Here is a 19,570-nt window from a genome sequence, read left to right on the forward strand (position 1 = left end):
TGAGTTTGTAATAAGAAATGGGAGCAACATTAATTTTGATTTTGACTTATCTGGGGCTCTGTGTTTTCATAGGTTGCTTGCCTCGTGCTATGAGATTTATATTGGTAAAAAATCTTTTCCTTTTCTTAAAAACAAAAATTGGTATTCAGGAGACTCATCTCATTCTATTTAATTTTATTCCTTATTCTAAATTTCCCACATAATAAATATTTTGAAGATGAAATATGTTTGTTTGCTAGAGAAGGCAGAGAAGGCAGTTCACACTTTGTATTTATGCCCCACATGCGAGATGATTCCTTACACATTTTCTACAGATAGTATTTTAAACATGTTTACCTCCTTATCGGTAACAGTGGTGGCTTGAATAAATCTGTCATTTACCCATTCACTTATCCATTCATCCATTTGTTTGTGAAGTGATTGGCACCATCCTTGATGCCAGAGATGCAGCAGAGGCCACAGCACACAGATTCCCTGCCCCGGGAGCTCATGCTCCAACAGGAGGGTCAGAGAGAAGACAAGACATGTGCGTGAAGTCCTCAGTGTGATGGATGATGATTGACACTAAGAGACAAAGTAGGAAGGAGGAGAGAGAGTGAAGCTGGGGCAGGGAGGTTGCAATTTTCAATAATGTGGACCTCAACAAGATAGAGCAGCTGAGGAAAGGCCTGAAGCAGGTTTAAGAAGGGGTCTTCTAGGCAAAAAAGAATAGCAAGTGGTAAGGCCCCAAGTTGGGAGCGAGTGGCTGGGGTGTTTTGAGGACAGCCAGGGGCCACTGTGTCTGCAGCAGAGTGAGTGGGTGGCTGGGAAGAGAGGACATAAAGCCAGAGAGGAGAGGCCACATTTTGGGATCTGATTTTGGGGCTCTGGAACGTCTTTGCCGTTTGATCTGAGATGGGAGTCGCTGAGGGTAGACATGATTTTAGCAGCATCCCTGTGTTGGCTGAGTGAAGAATAGACTGAAGGCAGAAGTGGAGAGGGCCCAGTGCAAAGATAGAAGCAGAGAGGCAAGTTGTTTCTTATTTCTCTTCTTCCCTCCTACACACAGACTCACACACACACAGTTTGAATCTGTGATTAGAGTAAGTGCTTGGTGAATAGAATGCCTTTTGTCTGGGGATTTCCCTGCACTCAGCAGAAGTGCTTGTTGCCACTTGTCAAGGCCTGGGAAAGCTAGATTCTTAAATTGGAGTAGAGGGTCGATGCCTCCCAGTCTGTGAGCCCCTAATTCTTGCCATTAGACAAATATGTGGAAATGTTCGAAAAGGTAGATTTGCAAATCCATTTTTAGTGATTTAGGGAATTCTTCAAAGAAACACAATCTCTCTCCCTTCAGGATCCTTCCTTCTCTACCAAATAGTAGTCACTGTTCCCCTGTCCCTGACCACCAGCGGTGGGCTCCGACAAGGAGGTGGGCGTGCAATGGTGTCACGTGTGTGATTGTTTTAAAGCTGGTTATTCTCCCTTCCCCACACAATGTGTTCATCTTTCCCTTCTTCCCTCTACACAGCATGTTCATCATCATCTTCTTCCCTCTGCTTCCCTGCACCCTCATCCTTCCTGTCTCCCTCTGGTGTCTCTAGCCCTTTCACTTAAGCCACACCGTCAACGGGGCACCCCTCAGCCCAGCACCGCACATGGCCTCCTTTCATTGCCTCTGCAGCTGAACTTGAGAGAGTGATGAGGTCCTTTTAGCCCTCTGTCCCCTGAACTAACCAACATCTTTGCTCTGTCTTATTTTGGCCATTGGAGTCCGTGTCTCCACAGGGTAGGTCTGTGAGGTCTCAGGATCATAGCTCCTCTGTTTCTCATAGGCAGCAGGCGGAGGCTGGAGCCCTTGATTCACTTTACCCAGCCCAGGACCACAGTGTCGTGGGTGAGAAGCCGTGGAACGCCCTCTCCTGAGGCCCTCAGATGCAGCCTGCAGATGAAGCAGAATTAGAATTTGTTGCTCTCACTTTTTCTAACTGCTTGAAAATTCCACTCAGAACTTCTCAATAGCATGCTGAGTTCAGAAAGAAGATTCTGGAGAGAGACTGTGAAAGGCCTCTCCTGGACATGGCCCTTCCTGGTCACTCACCTGATGTTTTCCTGCTGTGGGTGGGTCTGGGCATGGCCGGGGGACCCTTGGCTCATTCTTGTGAGGCCTTGAGTTTGCCTAAGTGCTTTCAGTAGCCATGTCCCCTTATCTTTCGTATTAATTAGAACGTGTCCTCTGTAACGCAGGATCTGATTTTTCACACAAACTATTTCTAAGAATCTCCAAACTTCGAAGCAGAAGGTTCTGGCTCCCACACTCAGAGCTCCTTTGATTGGGGGAAGGCAGGAGGTTGGATAATTTCCCTTCCCTCGCATATTTCCTGCACATTCCATGAATTTGTTGATTGGGTGTAAATAATGCTTTTTCCATCTGCTTATTATGAAAGTGAGATCTTACATGGGTCCACTTGGAATTGTGAACGTAAATACGTGGGCTTATCTCTTAAATCATGGCCTTTAGGCTGTGGCATATTTGACTGTAATGAAATGCTGTTATGAAGTGCTTCATTATGCCCTGAATTCACTCACGTTGACCCCAGAGACTGCACCCCTTTGTCCCACCCTCTCATTTCTGTTGCTGACAGTGAGAGCCGACACTGTTCAGTCAACCTAACACCTCTTCTATGGGAAAGTGTGGGCTGCTCACCCCTCCCAACCTCACACCGCTGTGGAGCTGAGGGGCGTTCAGCTGCTCTTTACAGCCCACTTCCCTCAAAATGCCTGAATCAATGCCTGGTAAATGGTGCAGGCTCTTAATTGAGTCTGTGGGGAAAAACAGTTAGTTCTAATGAGAGGAAGCGACATGATTGCCACTGGGCTTGTGAGTGCCGATGCTGCCGGGTCTGCAAACACACTTCCCAGAGTTCCTTTTGTGACTCTGCTTTCCAGGATGAATGTCCCAGCTGAATATTTTGGTTCCTCAGATTGAGATTGGGCACAAAATTATTTTAAGTTTATCAGTTTGAAAATCTTAATGCTTTGCCTTTATGTTTATTGGTGAATCAGTTTGTGGAATTTCAAATGAAGATCTCCCAGGCTGAGGACTAACCGTGCATGGAAAGATTGATTATTTGATGTTTTTTTTTTTTAGCTTCTCTTAGCTGTTAGGCCAAATGAAGAAGTAACTTATATTTGTGATCCCATTTGTAAGTCTAATTTTAATGTAAGTCTTTTATTCATATTAAGGAGAGTTTTTTTTTAAAATGCAACCCTGAAAATAAAGAATATGTACTAAGAAGGCATAATTGCAGGTGATTTGATGAATGAACACACATTTATGGATTTTCAGAAAAAAGCCAAAGGCATGTGGTTTTGCCAGTGCCTTCAAATCAGTTTAGCTCTGAGGCTCACTGACTTCCCCCAGGACTTGGGGGAAATTTTACTTTGATTTGGAAGAGATTTTTCTGAAGACAAATGGGAGGAGGATGCTATCTCTTATGCAGTATTACATTAGAGAAAGTCTGCCCTGTGTCTCTTCCATCCCTTACAGGTATAGCCCATTGGAAGACGTTGTAGTTTCCTTTTTTTTTTTTTTTTTTTTTTTTTTTTGAGATGGAGTCTTGCTCTGTCACCCAGGCTGGAGTGCGGTGGTGCGATCTCGGCTCACTGCAAGCTCCGCCTCCCAGGTTCACGCCATTCTCCTGCCTCAGCCTCCCGAGTAGCTGGGACTACAGGCACCTGCCACCACGCCCAGCTAATTTTTTGTATTTTTAGTAGAGATGGGGTTTCACCATGTTAGCCAGGATGGTCTCGATCTCCTGACCTCATGATCCACCCACCTTAGCCTCCCAAAGTGCTGGGATTACAGGCGTGAGCCACTGTGCCCGGCCCTGTAGTTTCCTTTTTATTGCCAGGTGGTGATACCCATCGAGAGGGCTGCTTTAAAGAATGAGGAGTAATTAAGACATAAAACCTTCAGGATTTTGGCAGTGTGCCATGCTGCAGTGCTGTTAGCTGAGTTTAGAATCGCCTTCTCCATCTTTACCACAGCCGTGGGAGATACAGATACCATTATCTCTGCATCACAGATGAGGAAACTGAGGCACAGAGAAGTTAAGATTGCCAGGCTGGTGAGTGACGGAGGACTTGGAATGATCCTCTAAGATTTCATCCAGGTCTTAAAAAATGTCGTGGAATATTCTCCACGAAAAAACATGGTGAAGAAAATCTCAGCTGTACAATCCTACCTTACTACAAAGTTCATATTTATGAATGAGACTAAGAGTACCAGCCAGCTGAGTTTGTGGCTGTTGTGTGTTTCCAGTCTGTAGAGGTTTCCTGCTAGACATGCGAGTGGTGGGAGTCCCCAAGGTATCCCGATTAAGGACATGAAGGGTGAACCACAAAATAGGAATGCAGTAGACATCAGGGGTGAGGTTATGGTGCCAGGGAGACATATTGCTCGCCTGGAAGGATTTTACTACCAAGTAGAGATGCTCCTTGGCTTATAATGGTGTTATGTCCCAATAAGCCCATCCGAAGGTGAAAATATCCTAAGATGAAACTACATTTAATATACCTAGCCTAGCAATATACTCGCTTAGCCCAGCCTATCTGAAACATGCTCAGAACCCTTACATGAGCCTGCCGTTGAGCAGAATCATCCGGCAGCACAGTACACTTGAGAGGATGGGTTGTGTCCTAGTCCATTTGCGTTGCTATAAAGGAATACCTGAGAGAAAACAGGTTTGACTCACAGTTCAGCAGGCTGTACAAAAAGCATGTCACTAGCATCTGTTTCCGACGAGGGCCTCAGGCTACATCCACTAGTGGTGGAAGAGGAAGGGGAACCCCTGTGTGGGGGTCACATGGCAAGAGCAGAAGCAAGGTGGGGGAGGTGCCAGGCACTTTTCCATCTATGTCTGTCTGTCTGTCTGTCTGTCTGTCTGTCTATCTATCTATCTATCTATCTATCTATCTATCATCTATTATCTATCTGTCTGTATCTGTCTGTCTGTCTATCTATCTCTCTCTCTCTCTCTCTAATCTATCTGAGACAGGGTCTCACTCTGTTGTCCAGGCTGGAGTGCAGTGACGTGACCACAGCTCACTGCAGCCTCGACCTCCCGGGTTCAGGCGATCCTCCTATCTTAACCTCCCAAGTAGCTGGGACTACAGGTGCTCACCACCATGCCAAGCTAATTTTTTTTTTAATTTTTTTATAGAAATGAGGCTTTGTCATGTTGCCCAGGCTGGTCTCAAACTCCTGGGCTCAAGCCATCCTCCCACTTCCACCTCCCAAAGTGCTGGGATTACAGGAGTGAGCCACTGCACAGGCCTAGCCTCTTTTTGACAACTAGCTCTCAGGGGAGCTCTTGAAAAAACTACTAATGCGAGCACTCACTCATTACTGCTAGGATGGCCATAAGTCATTAATGAGTGATCCCTCCCCATGACGTAAACACCTCTCACTAGGCCCCACCTCCAACACTGGGGATCAAATTTCAACATGAGTTTTGGAGGGGGTCAAATATCCAACCTATATAGGAGTTTGTTTACAGTCACTTTGGGAGGCAGAGGCAGGAGGATCACTTGAGCCCAAGAGTTTAAGACCAGCTTGGGCAACACAGGGAGACCTCGTCTCTATAAATAATTTTTTTTTCAATTAGTTGGGTATGGTGGGGCATGCTTGTAGTCCCAGCTACTCAGGAGGATTGCTTGAGTCCAGGAGGTCAAGGCTGCAGTGAGCCATGATCGCGCCACTGCACTTCAGCCTGAGTGACTGAGTGGCACCCTGTCTCCAAAAAAGAAAAAGAGCCTCGCTGCTGCTGCCTGGCATTACACGAGAGTGTCATCCCATATATCACTAGATTCAGAAAAGACCAAAATTCAAAGCATGTTTTCTATTGAACACTTACTGCTTTGGCACCATTGTAAAGTCAAAACATTGTAAGTTGAACCATAGTAAGTTGGGGGCTATCTGTAGCCCATTAGTGCTGTCGGGAGGGTGGCAGTGGACCGTCTCCTCTGGGGCCTTGAAGGCATGGTGAATGGTAGCCTTCTCTTCAGGGTCCAGGGGCCTCTCTCAGCTGCCACAGTCTCCAAGTCTGTGAGGATACAGCTGGCACCCAAGGAATCGGGGTCTTGGGAGATAAAACTTGAGTAGAGAGGGATATATGAGGTGACATCTCTCTCTTCCACTTTCCCTCGCTGTTGGTCAAGAAGAACCAAGTGTTGATCTGTGTTTGACATTGGCTGCAATTTTCCACCTGCTTTAGGCTGTCTTCTCAATCCAGTTCAGAGAAGTCAGATATAAAGGTAGGCTTTGAACAAAAAACAGTGTCAGACTTGGCCATTCTTCTCCAAGGGTCCTGATCAGAAACTATCAGGATTGAAACACCGATGTCTAATTCTCCTCAGAACACAACACTCCTCCCTTAACTGCTTGGATAGGACAAGGCCTCCAGGGTCATCTGGGATGCTCTTCTCTCTGAAATGCAGAAGGAAGAATGAGTGACAGAGTGAGAGCAAGAGGTGGCCTGGGGCTTTACTTTTAGCAAGATGAGTTTAGTCAAGAGAGCTCCAGCAAGTTGGAGTGGAGAAGAGGGGAGAAGGCCCATCTCTTCTGATATGCAGTGTATTTGGTGTAGTGGACTTACGCTATTTGTGGATTTGCCTGAAATGTACTCAATTATGTTCCCAGCCAGAGAGAGATAGGATGTAAATGCTGCTGTGATACCTGCCCTCCAGTCCAGCCCACATGATCTGCTTCTCCTGGGTGTCTCAGTGCCTGCATGTGTCCATGTGTCTGAGGACCCCTCCACACTGGGAGGGATTGAGGCCCCTAAACACATACTAGCATGTCAACTTGGGTTTTCAGAACCAGCCAAGTATTTCATGGGTTGGGAAAACTGACTTTAATGGATTTAACTGAGAGCTGAGAGTGATGTTGTTGGTTCGGACAAGCCTAGTGTGTCCTAAATACTGTAGTGCATGGGCAATTAGAGGAATTCTCCACGGTAAATTGAACTATAGTTGAACACATCTTAGTATTGACTTTAGAAACTAACAGCAACCATGACTCCTTTGTACAAATTTTTTTTTTTTTTTTTTTTTTGAGACGGAGTCTCGCTCTGTCACCCAGGCTGGAGTGCAGTGGCGCGATCTCGGCTCACTGCAAGCTCCGCCTCCCGGGTTCACGCCATTCTCCTGCCTCAGCCTCTCTGAGTAGCTGGGAGCGCTCGCCACCACGCCCGGCTAATTTTTTGTATTTTTAGTAGAGACGGGGTTTCACCGTGGTCTCGATCTCCTGACCTCGTGATCCGCCCACCTCGGCCTCCCAAAGTGCTAGGATTACAAGCGTGAGCCACCGCGTCTGGCCCCTTTGTACAAATTAACCCCATCTCTCCTCAGACTCCCCTGGCAAGCTCATCTATACTAAAAGAAACTTGCCCTCCCTCCCTCCCCACTCCCCCCTCCTTCCTTCTCTCTCTCCCTATCCTCCTGGTGTCCTCTCTCTCTCCCTCTCCCTCCCTCTACCTCTCTCCCTCTCTCTCTCTCTTCCTCCCTCCCTCTCTCTCTTCCTCCCTCCCTCCCTCCCCCCCCCCCCCCCCCCCCCCCGCAAATTCTAGCGCTAAGTGATTTAGATGCGTATGTAGCCTAAGAGGGAAGTATTAAACAGCTGAATTACTTAACCTCTCTTAAAAGTTTGTTTCCTCATTCTTATTAAAACGATAATCATTGCCAAATAGGGCTGTTGTGAGCTGAAGAAGATAGTTCATGTGGAGCTCCCAGGAATGTCTGGCAGCTGGAAAGTGCTCTCATGTGGCAGCCATTGACCCCACTCTTCACTCTTTCCAGTGGAGGACTGGAAGCCCAGGAAGGTGCTGTTGCTAACCACCTCTGGTCCTCTACCCTCCTAACGCTCAGAGCACTCTTGACGAGCTCAGAGCAACCCTAGAGCAAAGCCTGGGGTGAGCTGGAGTGCAGCCGAGAATATGCATCTCTAGGGAGCCAAGTGCCAAAGTATTGGATGGGAGACTGAGAAGTGCCTTGTGAAGATGTGATCTTAAGAGAGCTGTAGTGCTGGGTCTCAGGGCCTCTGCCAGCTGTATAGGGCCTCTGTATACAACTCTATGGCAGTCCTGGGAGCTTCTGTATTTTGGGGGTAGTCTTGGGGACTTGATGAAAACTGTGGCCCTGTTCCCTAGAAAAATGAACAAAATTCTGCATTGGTTTGAGAGGAATAAGGCCTTTCTCACTTTGGGTTGTAGGTTGGAGAACCCTTTCTCTGGAAGTGCGTGGGCAGTAAGTGTTTAGAGTCCCACTCTTGGCAGATGTCTTTCCCAAGGTTGCTGACAGCAGCTGTACAGCCTGATTTCTCTATTTTCATGAGAACCATTGAGGTTGTCTCTGTAGCTCTCAGGATAAAGGCAGAACTCTTCCTAGAAGTTTAAAAGACAAGGTCTGACCCCTGCTAACTTGGTCATTCTCCACACCTATACATACCATCTCTCTTCTGCATGTGGGCCCTCTTCCCAGCCTCTTCACACTTACCAGGCTCCTTCCCACCCCAGGGCCTTTGCACATGCTCTTCCCCCTGCCCAGAACACTCTTCCTTCCCCTGTTCATTTTCTTAGGGAAACCTTCCCTTACCAAGTCAGTCTCTCCTGTTGGAGGCCTCCATTGTGCTGGCCACCTTGCCCTCCCACCTTTATCACTGTTACAATTTTGTGTTCATTTGGTGACTAATGACCACCTTTCTATTCTGCTCTCTGAGGGCAGAAAGTGGGTCTGTCTTGTTCACTGCTGTATTCTCAGTGCCTTGCACACAGTAGAGCCCACAGTGAACGAGCAGCTCACCTCTGCAGAGGTGGGAGGTGTGATATCTGTGCAGGAGGCTCTGTGGTTTCCCATCTTCATTTCTTCTGATCCCCAGTGCCCTCTTCGCGTGTTTGCTAACTCTCCCTCCTCTCTCCCTGGAGGTGTGTTGAGGCTCCTGGAACATGGGGAGGAGTACGTATTCACCCTGCCTAGTGCCTACGCCCGGTCCATTCTCACCATCCCATGGGTGGAGCTCGGAGGAAAAGTCAGCATCAACTGTGCCAAGACTGGGTACTCAGCGACAGTGATATTCCACACGAAGCCTTTCTATGGAGGGAAAGTCCACAGGTAGGAGCTGGCTGGAGAGGCTCTGGCTTTGTCTTAACACGATGCCCTGAGTTTCCTTTCACCATTAGAAGACTGAGTTTCAGTAATGGGATGAGTTGAAAATCAAGATAAAATTGTTAAGGTCTTTTCCAAAAGAGATGCCTCTTCCCTACCTTACATGGCAGTTTTTTGGAGTCTTCCCCACTCTAAACTTAAGGTTAAATCTTTGGTGATGCATTTGCAGAGCACACGCCAGAGAATAAAAGCACTTCTGTTTGTTGGAATAAACTCTCCCTTCTGAAGCCACAGTTTGTTGCTTTGCTTTAAAGTGATTGAATCTATGAACCCAGACATAGCCAGACAGTTCCCCATTTCACATTAGTTGGCTACACTATCCTCAATTCTGTGTCATGCATCCATGAGGTCAGGATCATTTCTTTCTTTTGAAAAACTGGGGAAGCCCAAGCCTAAGTAATTGAAGAAGAGGTCTGCTCTTTGAGGAAGCACAAAATTGTTTTTATTGCTGCAGCTATAAAAAATATTCCTCTTTTAGCACAGCTCTACTGTGTAAGCAAGATATACTGTACAAACTTCCATCTTTGCCCTTTTTCTTGGAAAGCATTATTCTGCATGGTATTAGTGTGAGTGTGTCAGAGTGTCACAGGGGCACGTGGACACCCTTGGGGGCACCTGGAGCCAGCAAACACCAGCTCATAAGAACTGATTTATGTGTACTTCACGTTCAGTGCTATCATGTTAGTAGCTGAAATCAGCCATGATGAGCACCACAGAAATTGGCAAATGGTACAAATCAGGTGTTTTCCCTTTTGGAGATCCAGTTGTTAAATATTTACCGGAATGCCACTAATATCTTTCCACTGTGTGCAACCCAGAAGATGCCTCATACCTGCCTGTGAGCCTCTGCATTGCTACCTAAGAACTGTGACTGTTTTTATGCTCAAGGAGAAAGCCTCCCAGTCTGTTTGAAAACTCTAAATTCAGCCTGAGCTGGGCCTTAAGGAAAAGGGGAGTTTAGATCCTACACATGGCTGCCTTGGGGCAGGCATTCCCGTTTCTGTGGTGTTCCTTCAACCGTGCAGAAAGCTCAATGGTGGAGAGGGAGCTGGGAGTCTGCTTTCACTTGGAATTCCCACAGGCAAGGCAGGTGAAAGAGAGGTCGCAAATCTCCACAAAGGTCCTTTAAAAGAGAGGTTGAAGTCATTCCTCAGAGCCACTACTGTGAGCAGGAAGGTACTGATTGAGACTGAGACTCTAGGTTTTGCTCAGCCTTCATTCAGGGGATGTGTGGATGCTGGAGTGGATGTTTCCCTCCTTTTCCAACATAAGCTCTGTTGGGATTGTGGGCAACCATGTTTGACCCCATACAAAATAGACCTGATTTAAGGATTGAAAAGCTCACCCTACACTCTTACACTCTTTTTAGGGTTAAAATGTAGCATTATTAGATGTTATTTTGGAGAAGAGAGAGTATATGTTATTTTGTTTTCCTTTTTTTAAATTAATTTTTTGCATAAGTTATTGGGGTACAGGTGGTATTTGGTTACATGAGTAAGTTCTTTAGTGGTGATTTGTGAGATTTTGGTGCACCCATCATCCGAGCTATAGATACTGCACCATATTTGTAGTCTTTTATCTCTCGTCCCCTTCCCACTTATTTTGTTTTTCTTGAATTGCCTGATTTTCGTCCCAGTGATATCTGTGTTTATCACAGTTAAGAAATTAGCATTGCTGTATTGCTATGAACTGACCTATAGACTTTATTCAAATATCACTATTATTTCCAGTGATGCTTTCTTTTGCTGTTCAGGATATTAGATCATCTTTTAAGAGCTAGTCTTTGAGCAAAGCTGCAAAAGCAATCCCTCCTTCCCATTCCTGATAAAAAAAAAAATTCTCTAGAGATGGGTGTACCTTTGAAGTCTCTGTTTTTATCATTTTGCAAAGTGTGCTCATTTGACTCATTAATTCAGGGTTACCGCAGAAGTGAAGCACAACCCAACCAACACCATTGTTTGTAAAGCCCATGGGGAATGGAATGGTACTTTAGAGTTCACCTACAACAATGGAGAAACCAAAGTCATCGACACAACCACACTGCCAGTGTATCCCAAGAAGATCAGACCTCTCGAGAAGCAGGGACCCATGGAGTCCAGGTGAGAACCGGGCTGTGTCTTCCTCTCCAGCTTAGTCATGCTGGGCACTTGACTCAAGGGACAGAAAAGAAAGAAGACTTTGAAGCTTAGCGACTGGAGACGGCCAGGAAGCATGTTCTCCTGGCTTCTTTAGATATTTTAATTTTCTACTGTGTGTCACTTAGGAGCAGAACCTTTCAGCTTTCAGTTACGTCATTCTGTAGTCATGGGGTGGGGTGTGAGGACAGACTTCACTGCTTGTCCTGCAAAAGTTTGTCAACTCCTCTGATCTGTTGCTTAATTGCAAAGGTAAATACAGAGAGTTGACAGTAATCAAAGAACTGCACAGTGAGTCAGTGAGATACTATTTTTTTCTTGCCAGAGTAGCAATGTTATTAAAAAAATTAAATGCTGGGAAAGGTGTAGTAAAATTGACACTCTATACCCTGTCCTTCTAGTAGGAGTGTGTGCAGTTTAGCTGCATGGATCAGTAGCTTTCAATTCATGAATCCATTTTAATCTCACATTCTACTTCTAAGAATCTGTTCTCAGGGCAAACTCTTAAATTCAGAAAAAATTTAAACAACATAAAATGGTTTATTTTTTTAAAGAAAACTAAGCAACAAAAGAAAGAAATCACCTGTCTAATATTTGGAAAATGGTTAAGTAAATTGCGAAGTATCCATTCAATTTGTAGATCTATTCTGTGGCTATGGTATGAATATAATGCAGCCACTTAATGTGATGTTTATGCAGGCACAGAAGCAGAATCTCCTTGGAATATGCCAGTTTTATTTTTTAATGTAGGACATCAGCAAACTATGGCCTGTGGGCCAAATCCAACCTGAGGCTGATTTTGTAAATAAAGTTTTATTGGAACACAGCCATGATTCGTTTACATATGGCTTATGGCTGCCTTTCTGCTACCAATGGCTGAGTTAGGTAGTTGCAACCAAGACCATATGGACTGCAAAACCTAAAATGTTTACTTTCTGGCCCTTTACAGAAAATGTTTGCCAACTGCTGCTCTAATCTAAGAGCATACACTCTTTAGAAATACGATGCAGGGTTAAAATGCGATTACAGATGATTTTGTGAAAGCTTTACTATTACTTACAAGAGTTTGTAACAAACAGAAACAGTTCTTGTAAGTGGGAACAAAGTAGGGACACCACAGTATGCATAGATAATACATTATATTAATAACTGGGTTTAATGGAAACAGTTTCAGTATCCCTGGAACCTTTGCTTTGCTGTAGAATTAGTACACTCTTGCTTGTTAATCAGTTTATTTGAGAACAGTGAGCATAACCTTTCTCTGTGTCTAACTGGAGAGCTTGGACTCTTACCAGTTGTCTTTTTCAGTACATCCTGTTGGGCAGCAGTAGCAGGACAAGGGGAAGACTGTGATAAGGAAAGAAATCCATCCCCTTGCCCACACTGCCTCTGATAAAGCATTCCCAGAATGGGGAAACCTGTGGTTCATATCATGACATGACTGTTGTTTCTGATCCAGCTATTGAGAACAAAACTATGATCACCTGCTACTTTTCTTTCAAGGATATCAGAGTAGTTTAGCTACTCCTTATTAAGACTCTTTGTTGCTTGTTAGCCTATGGGAACTCAGAATTCAGCTTAGAGCAGGGATGGAGTCTGGTGCCAGAGTAAGAGAGAAGGTGCTACCTCTTTTTGTCTGTTTATGTGGATTTTACTGAAATAGGGAACAAGCTACAGTAGCCCCCTTTATCTGTGATTTTGCTGTCTTTAGTTTCTGTTAGCTGCAGTCAGCCACCACCTGAAAATATTACAGTATTTTCAGAGAGAGAATACATTCACATAACTTTTATTATGCTATATTGTGATGATTGTCCTATTTTATTGATCTCTTACTATGCCTAATTTATAAATTGAATGGCATCATAGGTATGTATGTATAGGAAGAAACATAGTATATATAGGTTTGGTGCTATCTGTGGCTTCGGGCATCTGCTGGGGGGTCTCCAAATGCATCCTCCATGGGTAAAGGGGGACTGCTGTATAGGGATACTGAGCCCACCCATCCTTGTTCTCTGCAGAGGAAACAGCCTTGAGGAGTGGAGTGGCTGGTTCAAGTCTCCTTGGCTGCTCAGAGCACCTGTGTTCACTCTCCTAGCCAGATGTGCTAGGCCTTCCCTGCAGAGGAAAGGAGGGACCATCAGCATGGCTAGGTTAGACAACAGCAGTTAGAACAGTTGTCTTAGCTCTCACAGTGGTGCCAGCCCTTGGTGAGGCCTCCAGTCCCCAACTAGAATTCTGGGAAGGGAACTCCAGTCCCATTAGTGGTAGAATGAAGATAATTCTGTGGTCTTCGGTCTTCCCATACCTGTAAGTCTGCTCACAAGGCCCAGAGCTTGGTCTGAGCAGAAACCCTGCCTTGGCCAGAGCCCTCAGGGGCCCAGTGACTTAAGGCAGAACCAGCACCCAGAGACGCCAGTCCTGCCCTGCCTCAGCCACTTGCTCGACCTCTGCCATGTTGCCCTCCCCTCCTCAGAGCAAGCTCACCTCAGCTTCCTTTGGCTTTTCTTACTGAATTGCTGCCATCCCTCCCCACCCTGGAGACTCCTTTTTCTTTCAGCATGGTGTTCAGAGCCTCCTCCACTCCATTCTCCTCCCCACTCTCAGGTGACTCTCCTGGTTGGGTCCCTATTCATGTTGGGCAGAGATCTTTGTCCGTGGTTCCGGTCCCATCACCCTGTCTCTGGTTTTGGGCTCTCTGCCCTCTATACTTGGGGCCACTGTCTTAAGATGGGACTTATCATGGGAGGTTCTGCCCTTGAGAGGACCCTCTGACCCCAGCTGTCCTGGTGCCCAGCCCCACCCTCAGAGTAAGGTGTGTGTTGAGAGTGTGTGATGAGAATTACTGTGATTTCACCCAACACCCACCCCTCATTTTCTTCCCTCACCCAGCCTTACTGTTTGGGCGAGTCTTTCCTCTTAAATCAGTTATGAGGGTACAGTGGAAAGAGCAGGGACTGAGAGACCAGTCAGATCTGGCTTATCTCTCAGTGCCAGCAGTTTTCTTGTGTGTGTGTGCAGCTGGGGTTTCTTCTGTTGGCATCTGCACCCCCAGGAGATGCTGCTGGCTGTCCCTAGTTCACGGGCAGCCCCATCCGCCTGTCCTCAGCCTGACCATGCCAGCACTCAAGCCTTTCTGCTACTCTGAGCTGTTGCTGGGGAAAGGGTTAAGGACACCTGCTGTAGATATGCTCCCTGGCCCAGGACCTAATAATGGGCATTCACGTGCTCCCTGGCCCAGGACCTAAAGATGGGCATTCACTTACCCCTGGGTGAAGAGGGCTCATTTTCTAGAAGCCGGGGAGGGAATCTCCACCACCTGGCATTCTGACAGTTCCTTGTCTGTGAAATCCGACCTTCTGATGCATTTAAGTGAGGAAGTGCTTGGGTGGTGATTTATCATGGGTCCTTTCCTTTCTCTCTAGAACAGAGTGTGTCTGAATACAGGCTGGTCCCAAGGACATCCTGAGGAGGAAAGCTGTGTGTTAAACATAAGCCAAATACAAACTAGTGTTAAACACTAGCTACTTTCCTTTTCTGTTGTTCCACTGTCAAAGTGCTTTTTTTTCCAAGTAGTCAGCCTTGATTGATGTAAACCAACTAAGCTCCCCTTTTATTTTGCTCATTTCATGGAGTTTCCTCCTGCCATGCCAGGGTAGGAAAGTCAAGGTCATCTGAGTGTCCAAAGAGCAGCTGGGCTGAAGAGGGGTAGTGAGCCGAGCAGCCTGGCCTCACTACCTTTAGGCTGCGTTCTACAATGAATGCATGAAGCAGAGAAATGGCTTTGTGTAGACATAGGGGGAGATGAGAGATCCCGCACTATAAGCATGCACACACAAATACCCACACACCACACACGCATCAGCCTCTAACCCCTAATTCCAGGTTCCCTCGTGGGAAAGCAGGTCTTGTTCTGATTTATCAGTGTGGTGTCCTTGGGCAAGTCACCTAACCTTATGTGGACCTTAAATTTTCTCCTCTGTAAAATGGAGATAAGAATCTACCATCTACAATATATCATTGGGTTGCTGTGAGGATTAAATGGGTTTATGTATGTAAAATGCTTAGAAATATGGCAAATGCCATATGTGCCTGCTACCGTTGTTTGTAGTGGTAGCAGAATGCATACTACTACTACTATTAGATTTGATTCCCAGAATCTCCGGGCCCTGAGAAAGGCATGCTGCCTGGTACAAGCGGAGAGTAGAAACAGCACAGAGGTGGAGCTGGGTAGCCCTGGGTTCAAATCCAGGCTCTCGGGGTCTTTGAGGTATCTGGGATGAGCTACCCCAGAGGGGCCTTGCCTGGCTGCCTGTTGCTGCTCTGGCTGCTCCTGGCAGAGTTCTGTGAGCTTGCAGCCAGCTGGCCTGGCTGATCATTTCCTCTCCTCCACGCATCCCCAGGAACCTCTGGCGGGAGGTGACCCGATACCTACGGCTGGGGGACATTGACGCAGCCACCGAGCAGAAGCGGCACCTGGAGGAGAAGCAGCGGGTGGAGGAACGGAAGCGCGAGAACCTCCGCACACCATGGAAGCCCAAATATTTTATCCAGGAGGTAACTCTGCCGCCTGTCATTGGGCCCTTGCCCAGGAGAGAACTTGTCCTGAGACGGTAGATGGGTTTTTCTTGCTGAACCCCCAAGATTGGATAAATACCAGGCAGGGGAAGGGATGGACTAGGGCAGCTCGGTTCTGACTCCAGCTTTGGATCAGGCTTCAGGACAGGTTTTCTGCCACAATATTCATGAAACCTTCTGGAGGGCAGAACTGAGCAACTGACACTTCCCCTCCAGTATCCCTATGTCAGAAAAGCATGTCAGCCTGCCTGTGAGGGATCGGGATGGGACTGCAGACTGGATACTGTTCTGTTTTTAAAAAGAAAATCATCATGGCCCCTGTTATATCATCTTTAGTAACAAATTAGTTGAGGAGTGCCTCACAGGCCATCTCAACACCTGGGTGGGCTGGAGCCCTCACTGATGAAGAATTGCCTTTCAGAGCTTTGCCTCCTGTGGGCCACAAGGGCTAGTCCTGCAGCGGAAGGCCAGCCTGAGTCCTGTGCCTAAAATGCTGTTGCTGTCACCTGCAAATGTGACACTGGAAGCTAGAAATAATATCTGGGCAAGTGGGCAGGGCACTGTGTGCCCAGCTGAAGCCCTTATGCTCTTGAAGTTGTGGAGGGATTGGGAAGCACTCTGAGAACAGAATTGGAAATTATGAAAATGTAGGAGCCACACGTCTTAAAGCAGGCCCACAAGAACCCAGCAACATCAATGAACAGCAGGCCGGTGAGGGCTGGGGCAGATGCCACTCATCTCCCAGTAATAACAGATTGTCTAGTTGTTCATGAGAGGCCAGAAATCTAAATTTTTATGAGAAATCTCCTATTTGCATGGTCAAAGATTTAAAACAATTTAAATACCAGTAGCCAATCCAAATGTATCTGTGGGCTTTCTTTAGCCCAGGTGCTGGTAACCCCTGACTTCTGCTACAAAGAGGGATTATTCTGTCTATATACAAGGCTGAGAAGTGAGTTAGGGCAACATAGTAGGTAACTGGGGCGGATTCATTGTTAAGAGCAGGAAGCCACCACTGTTCTCCCCAGAGTCAGGCTGTGGACTGAAGGAGATTTCAAGGTTGGATTCTGGTTCAGACAGGAAAGCTGCCTGGAGAAGACTTTGCCTTTATGGGTCACTGAGTGGGGACCCTGTGTGGGAGCCCTGCCCAGGGGAGGTAAAACCTTGAAAGATCCTTCTGTGAGGTGGATCCCTTTTCTCCTGAGAGAGCTAGTAGCTTGAGAGAGCTAGTTTGTCTGGCTTCTGTGGAAGGTTGTGCATTAAACAGCAACAACGAAAAAAACATTTACAGTTCTTCCCGAGTTTAAGAAAAGCCAGTATGCCCATAACAGAAGGGCTGGGGACATGTAAGGAGTAACAGTCATCTGAACACCAGCACAGTTATTCAGTATAGCGCCTTCTAGTCATAACTAGATTTTAATTCTTGCCTTTTTCTCACTTGATATTTGATTGATGGTGTTTCTTGTGTGTGCTGATTTGTTTGTGACTACTGCCTGCTGGAGAGAGCCTTTGTTGGGTGTTCCCCTGTGGGCTGGAAGTCACTGGTATGCACACCCTTGCCTTTTCTTTCCCCTGGCCATTCATCTAGCTATTCTCCTTTTCTCTTGTCCCACTGTCAAAGTGCCTTTTTTTTTTTTTTTTTTTTTTTGGCCAAGTTATCAGTCTGGATGGAAGCCAACCAAGCTCCCCTTTTATTTTGCTCATTTCTTGGGGTTTCCTCCTGCCATGCCAGGGTAGGAAGGTCAAGGTCATCTAGATCTCCAAAGAGCAGCTGGGCTGAGGAGGGGTACTGAGGCCAGCAGCCTGGCCTGCATGTGAGGTATTAAGACAGGGCACACACACAGACTGGCTGCGGTTATCCTTGCTTCCCCTTTTCCCTGTTGAGAGGTCTCCATGTAATAATGCCTCCTTTCTTCTCTTGCAGGGCGATGGCTGGGTATACTTCAATCCTCTCTGGAAAGCACACTGATGGGGTGGAGGTGCAGAGCTTTCCAGTATAGCCCTGTTTTTGTAGGAATATTAAAGTAGTAGAGTATCAGGGTTTTGTTGGCATTCACTGAGACCTTGTATTAACATCCAAGAAATGATAAGAGAGAGGGAAATTATATACTATGAAAAGTGCACCCCCACACTCTGCTAGAGGAATGAATTTATTCAAGAGCCATTTGGGCACGTGTGTGTACACACCGTATACGTTCACACACATGCACTATGTAAACATCTGCGTATGATTACACATTTAAATACTGCACTCGCCAAGGTTAAAGTGGGTAATCATAAGCTCCTTTTTATCAATGAAGTTTAAAGTTTTCTATTTTTCACTTTGCCAAAAATGTTTTACACTCACAAAGATACTCTCACTTAGTCAACTCCTGTCAAAATGAAGGTGAACTGGCATGGCCCGATCACTGTCCATAAGGGAGAAAGTGGCTCATTCCTGGTAGAAGTATGGGTGGCTATCATTTCAAAATTATTGTGATTCTCACCTCCCTCCCCACCTCAGTGTTTTGTCTGTCCGCAGACAAGAAAGATAAGCAACTATTTCCTGCTGGATGGGGGTTGGCAGGAAGCTGTTAAACATTTATGCCAGAGCCTTGCAGGATGGAGCACCTTTGGGACAACTAAGAGCCAAGGCCCACCAAGGAGTTTTCCACCCATCTCTCATGGTCACAGCGCTAGTCATACATTTTTGAGAAGTTGCTTCTTTTACATCAGAAAACCAGTCAATCATATGGAGACTTCTTTTGTGATGAAAAAGGGCTTTAGAAGTTAAATACACGCATGCACCTGAAAACATGCACAACCACAGCCTCAATCTTGTATTTAGTTTGGGGAAAAAGAGAATGTCCTGTGGATTATTTTTTCCTCAAGTGCACCTCTCTGGTTAAGCCAAACTCTGCAAGAAAGCACTGTGACTAAAACATACATAGCGCCCGCATAAATATTCCATGGTTTCAGTTAAATTTCAGTCTTTAGCCTTTACACATGAGGTCAAAGGAGTGACCAAAATACAAAGCAAGGAAAAAATGAAATACCCGGTTTTTGCTGAATGCTTAATTTATTTTTTACTGTGCCACTCCAATATTTATAAAATCCAAATAGCATGAATGCTTCTCTGTAGTAATACTAATTTTGTGCCTTTTGTCTGCTTTCTTAAGACCAGTTGTTCACACTTTGTAGATATTAGACAAATATATTTCGATTGAATACATATGTGTGTCTGTGTTTTATTTTCAGGGATTCAACAGTTCTATTAGATTGGTGGCTCTAAGTGAGCTCAACTTTTCCTGGTTAGATATTTCTAGTTATTGATATGAAGAGCAATCATATCTATATGGAAAAAGTATTTAACACATTTAAAAATGTACCAGAAAATATTCATAAATGTTTATCTGGTAAGTCCATAAGCACATTTAACTCCTACCCAGTGAGTGTTGTTTCACGAGAAGAGTCACTGCCAGAAGTCATAATGGAAGCCTACTTGGGTCCACAGTCTTTAAAGCATCTGGGTGAATCAAGTATCTGGAACCATCTTATTTCTGACAGAGAAAGTGGAACAAATGCTATTTATTTTGAGAAAAAGAAGAAAATGAGACTGAAAAGTAATCACTGTGTTGTTGGATTTTCCAGTCTGACTACAAAGCATAAACCATCCG

The 19,570-nt window shown here is 45.7% G+C and overlaps 1 protein-coding gene across 2 annotated transcripts in view; it reads left to right on the forward strand.

The window, feature by feature from the left end:
• Positions 1–19,125, forward strand: part of OSBPL10 (oxysterol binding protein like 10) — a 331,186-nt gene extending 312,061 nt beyond the window's left edge. The window contains exons 9-12 of one of the 2 annotated variants that reach the window (XM_004087931.3): positions 8,964–9,150; positions 11,121–11,303; positions 15,740–15,893; positions 17,839–19,125. In XM_004087931.3, coding sequence (XP_004087979.1) covers positions 8,964–9,150; positions 11,121–11,303; positions 15,740–15,893; positions 17,839–17,883 — 569 coding nt within the window. In that variant the 3' untranslated portion in view covers positions 17,884–19,125. Of the gene's footprint in view, positions 1–8,963; positions 9,151–11,120; positions 11,304–15,739 lie in introns of both variants that reach the window. The other variant, XM_030812227.1, reaches the window with a different exon arrangement.
• Positions 19,126–19,570: the final 445 nt, after the last annotated feature.

Source organism: Nomascus leucogenys, chromosome 4 (assembly GCF_006542625.1).
Source record: "Nomascus leucogenys isolate Asia chromosome 4, Asia_NLE_v1, whole genome shotgun sequence".
In the NCBI taxonomy this organism is placed as follows: Eukaryota; Metazoa; Chordata; class Mammalia; order Primates; family Hylobatidae; genus Nomascus; species Nomascus leucogenys.